The sequence below is a fragment of the Protopterus annectens genome, chromosome 9.part0 (assembly GCF_019279795.1).
Source record: "Protopterus annectens isolate FY-2018-M chromosome 9.part0, PAN1.0, whole genome shotgun sequence".
Taxonomy (NCBI): domain Eukaryota; kingdom Metazoa; phylum Chordata; order Ceratodontiformes; family Protopteridae; genus Protopterus; species Protopterus annectens.
Window position 1 is genome coordinate 1,711,039,044 of NC_056743.1, and position 15,576 is coordinate 1,711,054,619.

The 15,576-nt window shown below is 40.4% G+C and overlaps 1 protein-coding gene across 5 annotated transcripts in view; it reads left to right on the forward strand.

Annotated features, from left to right (window-relative positions):
• RAVER1 (ribonucleoprotein, PTB binding 1) overlaps positions 1-1,187 on the forward strand; it is a 2,969,353-nt gene extending 2,968,166 nt beyond the window's left edge. For all 5 annotated transcript variants that reach the window (XM_044084574.1, XM_044084577.1, XM_044084578.1 and 2 more), the window contains one exon: positions 81-1,187. In XM_044084574.1, coding sequence (XP_043940509.1) covers positions 81-227 — 147 coding nt within the window. In that variant the 3' untranslated portion in view covers positions 228-1,187. The remainder of the gene's footprint in view (positions 1-80) is intronic.
• Positions 1,188-15,576: the final 14,389 nt, after the last annotated feature.

Here is a 15,576-nt window from a genome sequence, read left to right on the forward strand (position 1 = left end):
TATAAATGGCTTTTTGTTTGAAGACCAGTTTCATTTATTTTTCTTTTTTCTCTCTCTCTCTCTCTCTCTCTGCTGTGTAGACACCAGTTGGAGCTCAGAAACGAGGTTTCTCCCACTTAATTCCTTCACCTGAACCCAGCCCAGAAGGTGGTTATATCGGACAACATTCACAGGGACTTGGAGGGCATTATGCAGACTCTTATTTGAAGAGAAAGCGAATATTTTAGAAGGCACTTTTAAGTCTTGTACTGGAGCAGTGTATATGAGCCTGTACATTGTGTAAATTTTAGTTTTCTTAACGTAACTGTCTTTTCTTTAACTTTAGTTCTGTGAAAAAATATTTGTTTTTATGTTTAATTAGCAGGAAGAATGTGTGTTCTTCACCTTAAAATGTGAAAATTCATCAACAGCATTTGGCAAGCAAGGTAACATAACCACCCTGTCATGACATTGCTTATTACATGAAGAAACTATAACCTGCTTTCCTTGCATGCATGTGTGGGTGTGTGTCTTGTTACGGTAGTATTAACTTAGTGGATTGTTAGAGGAAACATACCTGGAACTTGACTCAGTGTGATAAGGCAGAAAGATAGGGGCTGTTGCCTTGTTACATTTTGATGCTGAAAAGAAAAGGGCAATACTAGTTAAATTCTTTGTGTTGGCTAGATTAAAGGATAGAACAGGGCTGCTTGGTAAGTTGTCTGCCCTTGAGGAATAGAGTTCATACGTTTTGCAATATTATTTTAAAAACAGAGGTGACACCATATGAAACCTATACCTTCCTCAAGTAGTTTATATGCTAGCATCTGTCTTCAGTAAAATAATTTGAAATTGCCCTGAGAGTGGCATGCTCCAGTGGCGTAAAAAAAATCACATTTCTATTGTGGTTAATGATATCTTAGTATGATGTGTAATACATTATAAGAACAGGCTTGTACTTCTGGGTTAAGACATGGGGATTTCCTCTGAAGAATATACTTTCCTTTAAGATGTCTCAGAAAAAAAAAAGACGCACAAAGGAGAGTTGGCCCATATTATTTTCCTTAATAATTATCAGATAGCCCTGTCACCGGGGCAGCATTGGGGTTAAGTTTTCTAAGCCTGGCAGGCATATTGTTTGTGTGTGTGTATATATGTTTGTGTATATATATATATATATACACACACACACACACACACACACACACACACACACACACACACACACACACACACACACACACCTGCACATGTATGCAACTATGAATATTTAAAGCAGGTTTAATGAATTTATGCTGATGACTGGTTTCTCCTGCTCAATGTTTTCATTTCAGTGTTTTTCGCATCTGTTTTATGTACTTTATTTTATGCGCTTAGATTGTATTATTTTATGCAACCTTAAGTTTTAATTTAATTTTTTGTTGAAATTCCTTGTATTTTAAAAGTTATTTTAGCTTTTATGTGCATTAATTCTCTGTTTTTGTATTTTTGTGTCTTAGCAAAGAAAAGCATTCTATTTTTAGACTGTATGTATATACTTGTGCAGATCAGTGTTAGAATTTGGTAAGTTGAACTTGTGCTTGCCTGGTTTTCCAGATGACCTGTGTTGTGTGGTAGAAGTTTTTTGATCCTTTCAGTAACATTTCCATTTCTGGACTTCTTTATGTTGGTGATTCGTATGTTTAAAAGCTTGTATTTTTCCATGTGATACAAAGTATTCTGACTGGTACAGATTTATTTTTTAACTGTTCCAAGTTTATTTTTAGCTGTTCCATATGTTTATCCAACTTGGTTGCTTTTAAGTTTTATCAAAAAAGGATTATTTTGAAGTGCAGTTTTCAAATTATGTATGACGTGGACTGGACTTGCATCAGATAATGGAATTACTAAGATCATCTGGAAGCAGTAGTTTTTAGTAAAGAACTAAACTGACATTTTATCTCGAAGAGAAGTTGCATTGCCACAGAGTTAATTATTCCATATAACACAAATGCTGACCGCACCATGTTTTGCTCATGCCTTGCAGTTTTTCATTTGATTAATTTATTGTGGCCTTTATTTGTAGTGCATGCTGGTCTCTAAGCATTGTTTTTTGCATGAAACATTAGCCAAACCTGACTGCAAGTCTTCATGGGGTTTAACAGAACTCGACTAAGATAAGTGCTTTGTTGGGAAGATGTTGTACTTCCTTCTGTTCATAGACTAATTGGGGTAACTTGTGATCCCTTTCTTAGCTCTGCATGATCAAACTTCCTTTTTTTTCTGCACCACATTTGTTCTTAAAAGATTTATGACTAAGAATGCAGAGGTAGCATTATTGCAGTCGTATTCATCCTGTGCTATTTGCAGCTCCATTTTGTTTTATTGCAGAAGACCTTTCATAGTGATGTTACCTGATCCAAAGGAAGAACTTATATCATCTTCCAGCTTGCTGGCCTCTAACAGGGCTTATTCCAGCATCTGTGGTAGGGTGCCTGACTTGATGAGCCTTTTATAAAATCATATTTTATAACTGGACCTGTCTGTATCACAGTTTTGTAAATTATATGTTTCCTTGCCCATCATTTACCAACTTTCACAGCCACTGTAGAAGCTTAGGGAGGTGTTGGGTCCAACCTGTGTATTACCTTACCACCAGCCTGCAGCTGAAGCATTTGACCTTAAGCCACATATTTGCTTTATTCCTGTCCTGAGTTCCACTGTGTTTTTTCCTTAGTTCAGTTCAAACATTACAGGATCTCTAATATATCATAAGCTAGTTTGCATTGTCATTAAGGGATGAAAGCTGGATATGTCCTAAGCACTTTCGCAGTCTAGGTAGACAGTTTATGCTGTACCCAACTGTGTCCTCCTACGAGCTTTGCATGGCACTTAATGATGTAATTGCAAAACTGTGTATAAACTTTCACACACAGTGTGTATTGTGAAGTTATATCACACTGTGTTCTGTTTCCTTGTCAAAGAAACTTTAACAGCATCCATTAAGGATTGGCAGACAGAATACCTCACTCCTGACTGTCTTTCAATGCCAAGAAATGGGGAGAGCCCTTTAAATACCCAGTCTTCCCCTGTTGATCAACCTTTTGACGCTAGGTCTAGAATTTGAATACGCATAGTATTGTCTTGCAGATTGAAGCCTTTCCTTTGTAACTTTGGTTCAGCATCTTTCACTGTTTGCTTCCACTCCCAAAATGTATATTGTGAACCTCTTCCTTGAAGAAATACTTTACCAGCTTGCTAAACTTTTGCTTTCTGTCCTCCTGTCACATTTTATTGTGCTGCTGCTGTTATCCATGTTTTTTATTCCTCTTTCTTCTGCAGTACATTTTTCATGTCATAAGGTTTATACCCTTAAGACTGTAGTGCCTATTGCATGGTGTAATAATGTCAGCACAGTGTATGTAGTGCATATAGCACAATGAGTGCTCTGTACCATCAGAAAGACGTAGCAGATAGCATGATGTAAGCACTAGACCTGCATGTGTGCAGCACATTTGGCATGATGTAAGCCCTTTTGACACCGTTTATGCAGTCTGTATAACATGATGCAAGAATTTTGCAGTCTTTGCTGCGTTACTCAGAATTTTCATTGTCCTTCAGATGTGTTCTTTGACTGGAGAGGGTATATTTACAATACCTTTCTAATCACCTTTACAGCAGTATGAATGTTTTCTGCAAGTAGCTTCCTCTTTATGCAGCTTTTTCCAAATTAATTTACTGTTGCTGTTAGTCCTGTTGTTTTATTTCTATAATTTTCCATTTTAAATACAGAATTTTAATTTCTAAATCCCTCACAGGCCTCTCCTGCACCCTTCTTTTCCCAAATCCCTGGTGTGCCCAGTGTAGATTTTCATACCTGCATCAGATAATTAGGTCTTAACCATGTGCATTTAGTTGCATATTCCTACTCTTGCTTTTTGCAGCCCAGCATTGTCATGTAACATACGCTTCAAAAAGTGTTATTTTGTCCTGAAATTTGAGTACTCCTTTGAAAGCAGTTTATCAGAAGGTAGCCTTCATTTAATGTTGGTTGTAGATCCCATAGCCTGTGTGACATGTGTTGTGTTGATCGTTTAGGAGTAGGATGTGTTTTTTTTAATTCTTTCACAACATTGTGAATAGAGCCAGTAAGTTAACCATGGCTGCTGTGAAAACATGGTGATCAACAACATCTCAGTTTTACAGCAGTGCATTTATTTATGTGTAAGCCCTGCAGAGTAAAATTCTTGTCACTGGATTACTTTGTTTTGTCACCTGATTTTCCGCCACATCACGAAGGCATTTATGGCAGAGGTACGAGTGGTCAGTCGTCACACTACAGCTGAGAATATTTGCTGGATGTGCCTTACATTATAAACAAATATATGTAGGTTGCTCCCTAAGTTTGCATTTCTTCTGAACTTTCATATTCTTTGGTATTAAGTGTTTTAAACAGTTTGTAATCGTATAAGGGAGAATTCTCAGCCCTTTCCACTCCAAGCCAATCACATGTCTTGCTGACCACTCGTACCTCTTCACTAACTACCTTCAAGCTGAGGGAGACAATCAGGTGACAAAACTAAACTAAAAAACTAAAAGTAATCCAGTGACAGGCTTTTCAGACCTTGTACACAAGTGAATGCACTGCTGTACTTGTTACTCCATCCAGGCTTTTGACCCACAAGTGGATGTTTTTCATCTATTTAGTGTGCTGGCTCATAGTTGATACATGTCAAAAGTATGAGTTGCAATTACTGACTGCTGCCATGTGACAAATTATTACATGATGCATGTAGCACACTACACGAGTAGGACTTTTACACTGGAAGGGGGAAAGTATGCACACCTTCAGTATTGAGCTGGTTAAAATGTCTTTTGAGCTCTTGAACACTGTATTCACTGAGAAACTCACTACATTTAATACTTAGAATGCAGTCACATACATATGTCAGAAATGCTGCAGTTCTTAACTTCCCTTTCAGTAAAAATGTGTTATTTAGTTTCCCCATGAACCAGTAGTTAAATGATGGAGACAGTAGTTTGCAAGACTTGCCTTGAGGCAAGTAATTTCCACCCCAACCCCAACCTCAGATGAAGTATGAGTCCATAGAAAGGTGGATAATGCCTTTATTGTAAATATGTGGCTTTAAAAGGTAGTATGCAGTCATGAGAAATTTGTCCTTTACCTGACGCATGTCCACTATTGTAGGTAAGCTGCTCTGTTGCTGAGGGGCACATTGTGATGTCAGCAAGTCAGTAGAATATTCCAACGGAGTTTTGCATTCTAACCACAGTGCTGCCACATTTACTATACTGCATTAACATCCCTTTGGTGTAAGAAAATAAAAATGAAGATTTGGTGTAAGAAAATAAAAATGAAGAAAAAGTCAAGCCCCTTGTACTTTCCTTTGATTTATAAAAGTTTTTTTTTCTCTGTTATCATTCTGAAGTGTGTGCATGTTAGTACCAGATTTTCATTTGAGGAGGAAATGCTTATATTTTCATCTGTTTACTTTGCAGTTTTAGCTGTTGCTTGAAAACACAGTGTGGTAACTGAGATGATAAAGATAAAAGGTTTACTTTTTTAGTCATGGCCACTGATGCCTCATGTTTAGTGTACACACTGTAAACAAACATGATACTTCAACAAAAACAGTCACAGCTTTTGTTTAAAGACTTGTGTAGTAGCAGTACCCAAGTGTACAGAGAAAAAAGCAACTCCTTGCTTTTATATTTGTGAATTTTCCAATGTGAGATTCATATTTTTCTTTTGATGAGCATTATTATTTTTCTCTATACTGTGTGTACATAAGTAGATGTTAAGTAAAATAACGGACTTTGCTATCTGAGCTGTTTTAGTAATGAAATGAAGAACAGAAAGGCAATTTTAGAGCTTTCCCTGGGCTCAGTGCCTTCTATGACTGAATCCCCATCTGCTTTTTACCCCTTTTAGGTAGACAGCAAGATGGTATATGTTACTGCGCGTTACCTTTCTCCATACTTGCAGAATTTGCTGTGATGTCTGAATCTGAACTATTTCCAAGGCACCTACGATGGACATCAGCCTTTCACAGTCTGTCTGTTCCACACGACTGGCTCTCTCAACAGCATATCTTTACTGTTTTTAGTGCACAAAGTACCAAACTACTTAGCTGTTTAGCTTTCATTGAGCAGGCATATATACAGCAGAAAGGGCCTTTCTGTCACCCTAACAACAGAATTCTAAGAATTAAAATCCCACATTGCAGACTGCCACCCACCCTATATCTTGTTTGTTTGCTGAAGAGTTGCAAAAGAGTACATTGTCAACTGGCACAGGATAATCCTTCGGGTATCCCATACCTCACAGTTCGGGTACCTTATAGCTGAAAGAGAGTTCCCCTCTTCCCCTGATACAACTGGTTCTGAACTAGATTTTAGATGTGGAGGACCGAGTCAGTTCAGCATGTATTTTCCTTACCTTTGAGCTACAATACTGATGATGAGGCAGTCTGAAAGGGCTGTCTTTTGGAAGACATATTTGGCAAGATGCTTAATCTCATGAGGTAGCATACTTTAAGTAGAGGTTCTAGTGAGATCTGTGAAACCCAGAAAAGATAACTGTATTCACTTGGGCATGGATGAACTAAGATCAGTAGTGCCTCCAAAGTTTCAAGGATTGAATATTTCAAGCATTGAAAGGCACATTTAAATACATATTCCTCAAATCTGAATCTCAACCACTCACACCTGGGAAACCAGACGTGCTTTCCAGGGTTAAAGCCATACCTATCAACCTGGACACATCAAAAATCTGGAGAAGGCCCATGAAAAATCGGTACAAATCTGTACACTGATTAATGTAAAATTTGCATACATAATTACATAACCACACCCACTCCAATGGAATTGTGGGATTCCAGCTTTCAAATGCAAACTGAAGAACGGAGTCAAAATATAACACCAGAGTCCCCCTGCAGCCATTCCAATGTCCCATTACCTGGCTATTTCACCCAATTTGCCATAAACACTAATGTGTGCATAATGCTTTACTCCTACAGTGATTATTTGGATTTTATTTTTTACATTTTATAGCACAGTGCACAAACACCAATAGATATCTGCTAAACAAAGCAATACTGTCTCACAATGAAAATAGACTTGGCATTAAAACTTCTCTGTCCTTGCAACTCACATTCATTGAAACAGCATTGAAACCCACATCACATCCAAAGAAAATGCATCTGGCCAGTGGTAGATAAAGATTACCTTTGGGCTGTTTTCAAATCATAAGTCCCCTTGCACACAAAACAAGAAACATACATGCGTTCTTTGATACATCTTCCTGACTTTATTACATTATATTCCTTGTATAATACAGCACACTTGTTAGACTAGTGCATTTTAAATTTATTGCGTAAACATTTTTCCAGTACGCAATGAAACAAAATGCATGAACCAATAATGACAAAACTGCCCTGTTCAGAACATTTCCATGATAAAAGTCTACTTCCACACAGTCACATTTTAAATTTATTGTTTGAATATTTTTCCAGTAAGTAATGAGACAAAATGCATGAACCAATAGTGACAAAACTGCCCTATTCAGAACATTTCCATGATAAAAGTCTGTGTCCACACACACACACACACACACACACACACACACACACACACACACATATATATTACACATACATAGAATGACAGTAGTGTATATCATAGGCATCTTGCACAGCTTCCTCACACTTATTTTCAATTTCAGTTTTTTTTTGGGGGGGGGGTACAAAAGGCCAAAAACCGGGGACACATTTTAAACATTGCTTGTATACATGTATCAAAAGTTGCTTGAATAAAATGTTGTGTTACCACCATGCATTTCACTGCCAATTCTTGAACCCAGGACCCTGTGCAGTACAGCCAGAGCAACACACCACTAAGCCAAATCAGAAGTTTCCTGAAAGACAGGAAGACTGAAACTTAAATGGCTATCATTTAGTTAATTCATTTCTCACTTCTCACCATAGCTGTGTCAACCTCTTAGCACAAAAAACCTGGACAAAGCCAATAATGGGGGAACACAGCCCCAAAATGGGGACAGATTTCACTTACTGATTTTATAAACTTAGAAAATTGGTAGTAAAAAAGGTTTTGTGTTACCATTTATTTTCTGAAGAATATGAAGTCTGAAATTCAAATGCCTGTCAATATTTAGTGAATTCAATCCCTCAGTGATTTGTTTTTAATGAGAAACAGAACAAAAATATGAGGCATAAACTAACTCACAGGTGGTGGCGGCTAGGGACTTTAGGCTCTTTTTACCTGTACCACACACACACGTGATGACGTCAGCTGGTTTGATGTAGCTTGGTCAGGTGTTGGGGTGGGGATAGTTTGAAGGCACAGTTGCATTTAAACATGCATGACTGAGAATTCAGCATTTTCCAGAGGATGTTATGAACAAATAATTATTCTTTGAGGCCCCCCTTCTCAGAAAAGTTTAAAACAAAATAGAGGAAATAAAGAAGACTGATTCTGTGAAACTTTTTTTTACCACCCACTGCTGTTTTACAGGTTCTTTATATGGACACTGTTGTAGTAATATTCATGACCAGTGGAAGTTAACTGCATGGGGGAGTCTGCATAGATGCTGGAGTCCCAGAATTTTGTGAATTTCTCGAAGCTTGCTGATTTCTCCACAGTGCTGGGATGCATGCCTACCTTCTGGATTAATGCAACCATTAATATGCTCCATCTTTTTTATGCGGGCATGTATGCTGTTTTCTTGGCGAGGAAGTTTGTGGTCACTTTGTACTGTTGGTCACAAAGCTCCTATCCACAGGACTCAACTCAGATAAGTACTTAGTTGGAAAAAAAATCTTCCTTCTGGTCATAAATTGTTTAACTTGTGGTCTTTTGTTACTGACAAATTTTCAAGAAACTGTTTTTGTTTCTGATGGCATGCATCATCTGACCTGAAAAGCCTTTGTAGCTGCAGGCAGCAAATTCCAGATATGGATTTAGTTTTTAAGTGCTTATTATATATGGGAGAGTCCCACATTGTGGTAGATTGACAGTTTTTGTGTTTTACACATAAAGTCTTACTTCTGCAAATAGGTGTTTCTCCTGCAGTCCAGCTTGTCAGCACCTGTACCATCAGAGTTGCATTTGAAAGGAACATTAGCACGAAAAAAGTAAAGAAAACGATGATTATGGTAAATGAAAAGACTGACACGTTAAAATGTACAGTGATGTGATAAATTAATTGGAACACTGACCAAGTACATCAAATCATATGGTAAGCAACTGGAGGACATGGAGAAAGACCTTAATTGGCATTTGGAGTTCTATAGCATTGCTACACAAGCTCCAGCAAGAGTATAAATGAAAACCAACAGAGCCCAATGCCATTCATGGAGAACTAAAAAAAAATATATATATAACTGATGTACAAGATAGACACAAAAATGAAAACTTAAGATGTACTAATATTCATGAGGGGAGAGGCTGTTGCATTCCTTAGGGGAAGGTTTGGCATAGTGGCTTAGGCCTTCATCTCACAGAAACAAGGTACAGGGTTTGAGCCTGACCTCAACTTAGACTGATCCCTGAATCATAGACATTGATAGAGCGCAATGCAGGTACATTAATGAGACACCCAACATAGTGGTGGGTAACTATCCTAAGGTATTAAAAGTTTTTGGATCATTTGAATGTCACACCAGTGGAATAGTTTATGTAGCTACATGTCTGTCATGGCCAGTGTATTATGTTGGCAAAACAGAAAAAAGATTGTATGTACCAACACAGTTACACCATTAGAGTAAAAGACAGTACTGATATGTTGGCCAAACACTCAATGGAGTGTGCAAGTTTTAATAAATTAATTTTTTTGTATATTGGAAAGGGTTCATCAGAGCTTGAGAGGAGGAAACTGGTCTGCTTTTTTTAGAATCTAGGGAAGTGTTTTAGCAAGGTTAAGTGCAATACAACCACCAGGTATAAATTATATAATCTCACCAATCAGTCTTCTCCACCTCAAAGCTGACAAGCTTTAATCTGCTCAACTGTTAGTACATTACACTAAGGGGGAAAATTCAATAAATTCAATAAAGCCTACACAGAGTCATTTTCCATATAGGCATAGTGGCATGGAGCTTGCATAAGTAAGCAGCTGTGTGATCTAGTAAACGTAGCAGAGGGGCTTGCACAAGTGTGCAGACACAGAAGTGTCTGTGGCATGCAAATTACCACATAAGCTGGTGAATTGCATGCAAATGAGGGTGGTGGAGCCATCCAGCAAGCAGAAGCAGATAGGCAGTCCTGCAGACCTCTTGTTGGTGCCTGGTGTGCATGGAAAATTTCCATGTACAAGAAAATGAAAATTGAATAGGGGCTGTAAACGCATTTAGAAAGTTAGAAATTGCATAGTAGGCACAGATATGTCCAAAACTATGCCCCGTGTGTCCAAAAAGTAATGCAAAATAATTTAATATAATTTTTAATACTCCTATTATGTTTGCAAGGTGAGCAGCAGTGCACAAACATGTCATTCTGCAAAAAAAAAAAAAAAAGTTTAAAGTTTAAAAACAAAACAAAAAAGAAATATATGAGAATAATGCACAATAGGGTTGTGCATGGAGTATGTACAATGGTAGATTTCAGTGGTTGCTAAGGAGGCAGGCCCTGGAATAGTTTAGTATCCAGGTTGTGTGCACAGATTTATATGCAAATGAGACAGGTTACTGAATAGCAAAAATGGGCAACAGTGTCCACAGTTAAAATCCGTGTAGCCCCAGATCTGTATTGGTGGCTAGCTGACATCATAAGAGGGTGTGTCACTATATGTTTAAGTGGATTGGAGCTCTGAGGTGCCCGTTTGTGTGGTGCCTGTCATGTATAAATTACTGATAACCCCTGTTCCACTTTACACTGTGCCATTCAAACCCCTCAGTGATGTACTTGGCAGGTGGAATGCATCATAGTTAGCCAATCACACAGACTGCATCTGGAGCAGACCAATATAAGTTATGCATACATCCTACAATCTGATTTCTCCCCCATACTCTGCACCATTGAAGTACAGACCTGGGAATTTTAACTAACAGAATGCTAGGGGCTGCTCTGCTATGTCTGTATGTGCTAGATGCTGATGTCAATGCTAATGTAGCTGCTGACAGTAGGCCTAGACTGAGAAGGAGAAGAGTGTTCAGGCCCAGGGTAACCTACCAGGAATTACATGAGCTAGAGATTGTAGAGTGCTACAGGGTGGACAGGAACATGCTACAACAACTCTCAAAGCTCTGCCACCATCAACTCAGACCCAGAGCCAACAGATGGGAACCCATCCCAGTGGAAACAAAGGTATGTGTAGCCCTTAGAATACTAGCTACAGGTACTTTTCAAAGACTAACTGGGAATATGATGGGGGTCTCGGAGGCATCAGCATCCAGGGTATTCCATCAGTTTCTGGCTGCCATGCAAACACATGCCAGTGAGCACATTTATTTACCTCACACCCCTGAGGAGAGGGCCATCAGTATGCATCTCTTCTACCATATAGCACACTACCCTGAGGTACTGGGTGCCAGAGACTGCACACATGTACACGTCAAAGCACCACCTGATGAGAGTAGAGTCTACGTCATCCGCAAGGGATATCACTCCAACTTCTAGGTCGTCTGCAATACCCAGGGCATTGTCATAAATGAGTATGCTGGCAGTTATCACGACTCTCATATCCGGCATACATCACAGGTGTAACAGATGTTTGTCAGGGGGGTATCCCGTATGGCCATCTACTGGGGGATGCTAGAAACGCACTGGAACCGTGGATGATGACACCCCCCCATCAGAAATGCACACACACCTACTGAAGAATGCCATAATAAGGCTCACACACAAACTAGGAACGTCATAGAGCATGTGTTTGGGCTTCTCAAGTCACGGTTCCGGTGCCTTGATATATCTGGTGGAGCCCTGCAGTACTCTCCAGCCACATGTGCACAGATGTTCACAGTATGTGCCATGCTACACAATATGATCCTGCGGAAACAGCCGTGGCAGAATCAGCACAGGGAAGGGAGACAGCCCCACCCATAGGGGGGCTCTGAGGAAGAACCCCCTGAGGCTGTCCCTGTAGGCAGACATAGGTGTGCCCTGTATGCCCTGGCCTTGGCAAAGAGGCACCAAACAGCTCATGCACTGACAACCTATGGTCCTAGGACTGACACCTTACTCCGACTTACATATATAGTAAAAAGGATGCCAGCCACATAACACAACCTGTACCTCAACATGTATTGGCTGTATACTGTGTGCATCAGACAGAGTCAGCCCTGCAACACAGGTATCTCAACTGCTGCATTTACAAGGTAGGTCACTGCCCTTTACAATAAATGTATGGGGTACTGCACTATGGTAGCATATGTATGGATCTGCTGCATGTATGCAAGGGAATTGAGTGGGCTGCTGGGCTACTTGCAGAGAACTAACAGCTATTTGAGACAAGAGATACTCTGTCCAATACTGACTGCCCCATAATATGCAGTAGGCCACAAGGCAGCAAAATCCACTGCAGTATGCAAGGGAAATTCTAACCAGTGGGGTCACAAGACAGATGCACGACTGTCAATCCTAGAGTCCCTTACCCCAACACATCAGTGTTACCATACAACTGAAGTAACAATATGTTTGCATGGATATATCAGCAGACTACACAATCCCAGGGCTATCCCAAACAACCTGGCTACATTTTCTAATTTCCGCAATATGCAGGGGTCAAAGTGTTATGTCTGTCTGCTGTTGATAATGTGAGGAAGTAAACCTCATGGTCTGGTGGCTGGTGGGGCTCATTGGGCTGAGTACAGTAGCATGGTTGATGGTGTTCATGGTTTGAAGCTGGCTGCACCTACAACTTTTTCATGTGAGGTGCTCCTATGGTAGAAGTTCCACAGACTGTCAATATGCCCCCAATCTGTTACTGCAAGACAGCTGGACAAAGACAGAGACCATGGAGGGACAGAAGGCCAAACTACAGACATTATACATGCTCTGAGTAACCTAGAAGGTGGCTAGTATAACATCCGGTTGTGACAGGTCATAGTAGCAGCAGGATGTAAAGGCCATCACTTAACTGTATCAGTACTTACAACAATTCAGTGGGCTCCATTTAGTAGTATAGTACCAGAAAACACAACTGTATGAGGAACAGAGCAAACATATGGGGCGGAATGCTGGACATCCTGCTAAAACATGTACAGTGAGAGGTGTGAAGACCATCACCCTGTGTGTGGTGTGACATGTACCCCAGTCATATCATACCTGCAACCACTTACAGCAGCAAATATGGACAAAGCCATGAACAGTAGTGGGGTAATGGCCCAAATATAAAAAGAAGTATTAACTACTTGCCAGACAAATGTAGAAAGTGTACAGAATAACAGGTCATGCAGTAGCATGGGTATCCAGGTGTGTATGGAGTCACTAATCCAAATGTCTGGTGGTATTTCCTAATGTCAGTTTATAATGATTTGCCACTGATGTACCAGAAAATCACAATGCTATGTAAAACGTACCATACATATGATGCAACACTCTGTACAATCACTAGATATAATATATTCAGCATACAGCCGGGGAATCCCTTGATCAAAATATCGGGGAGGTGCTGGACTGTTGAATCAGGTCCAGCAGTCAATTGGCTGCAGCACACAAAATCCCAGACTGGAGTACAGGTAGGTCTGGCCTTGAGTCACCTTCTAAGTACTGACAGTCACACTGGGCATGCTCCTACACTTGGCTAACACACAGCTACATCTAAGTTGACATCCGTGTGTGTGTGTGTGTGTAGCTGTATGAATGTGCACACCCACACACAAAATGCTGGGGTTATGTTCATAGGTTGGTACTAGGCTATCGGCCCTGGGGCCTATACAAGCCTAGCCATAACAATTTGCTGGCTATTTCTTCCCACGCTGTTTACTTCCCTGGACCCCTGTCTAGCAGGGCGACTGACATGATCCCTGGGGTGAATTTCCTTTCTCCCATCCAATCATCAAGGTTCCTTTTGAAGAGGGCCAAAGAGGCGCTCTGCTTGACATGTATGGGCAGTCTATTCTAGAGTCTGGGAAGTCTGTGGGTCAGGAACCTATCCCTCCAGCATGTTTTGTTTATTGTGATGACCAGATTTAGATCCCTGGAGCGTGTGGCTCTGAGGGATTGGGATTTCGTTAAGTGTAGCATGTCCAACAGCTCTGGGTTTGACATGGCCTTGTATGTTAAGCAGAGATTGCCTCGGAGTAGACGATATGCAACTGAGTATAGCAGAGTTTTTTAAGGCAGTCAGCATAGGGTGCATCTGCTTTAGGCCTGTGATTCTTTTAGTGAGGTATTTCTGCGTCCTTTCCCGTTGTTGCAGATGTCTTGAGAGGTGTATTCTATAATGGGTCTAATGAGGGATGAGTACAGTGGGACAATGACTACCTTTTTTCTGGATGAAAAGCCCTTAGTGATGAGGTGTGCCACATAGAAGGATTTCCTGACTGTTGTGGCGATGTGGTTATTGAAGGTGAGACCACTGTCCACCTGTGTCCCTAAGTCTCATCACACTTTTGGTGTTTAGTGTACTGCCACCTATGCGATAATTCACGGGTACATGTTTTTCCCAAAGGGGATAACTATACATTTCTTGGCATTAAGCTTGAGCCCATGGCTCTGGCACCAAGCATCATTTCTGTAAGGCCCTTTTGTAGAGTATCCACATCATTTGGGAATTTAGTAATGGCTCCCAGTTTGCAGTCATCTGCTAACTTTGGTAGCCAGAGTCCCTTAGTGTTGGCCTGTACTTCAGAAAAGTAGATGCCAAACAAGAGAGGTCACAGGACTGAACCCTGAGGTACTCCACTTGTCACTGGTCTGGAGCTGGATTTGGAGTCAGCTACTTTTGCATTGTGGGTTCTGTTAGTAAGCCAGTTAGCAACCCATCGAGTGACGTAGGGATTAATGCCCAGCTTAGTAAGTTTATCTTTGATTCCAGAGTGGGGGGTGGTGTCAAAGGCCTTGGCGAGGTCCAGATAGGCTGTGTGGACTGTCTTACCCTCGTCCATGGCTCTGGAGACTGATTCAAAGAAGTCAATAAGGTTCAGGAGACAAGATCAGCCCTTCATGAACCCAAACTGAGTGGGGTCCAGTGTTTTAAGGTTGCCAATGTCTTTGTTTATAAGTTCCATGATAATACGTTCCATGGCCTTCCAGATCAGGCTCGTCAGACTGTTGGGGCGGTAGTTCCCGGGATCCAAGGTGGATCCCCCCTTGTGGAGTGGGATAACTGTAGCTGTGCGCCACACAGTGGGAACGAAGCCTGAGGTGAGGGCATGATTAAACATGACACTCAAGTTGCAGTTATTCTGCTCTTTAGTAACTTGAACTGAAACTAGTGTGTTATTTGCTAGTAATTACAGGTGTGGGGGTAGCCACATTCTTTGATTTCCTGTCCTTGCCTTTTTAAGTGGTGCATTGTGAAATTTTTATTGCTTAAAAACCTCAGCTTTGGCCAGCTAAGAACTTGGTTATATTCAACTGGACGTATAAGAGAATTTAAGTACCTTTATCTGCACTTTTTTTAAAAATATATATAGT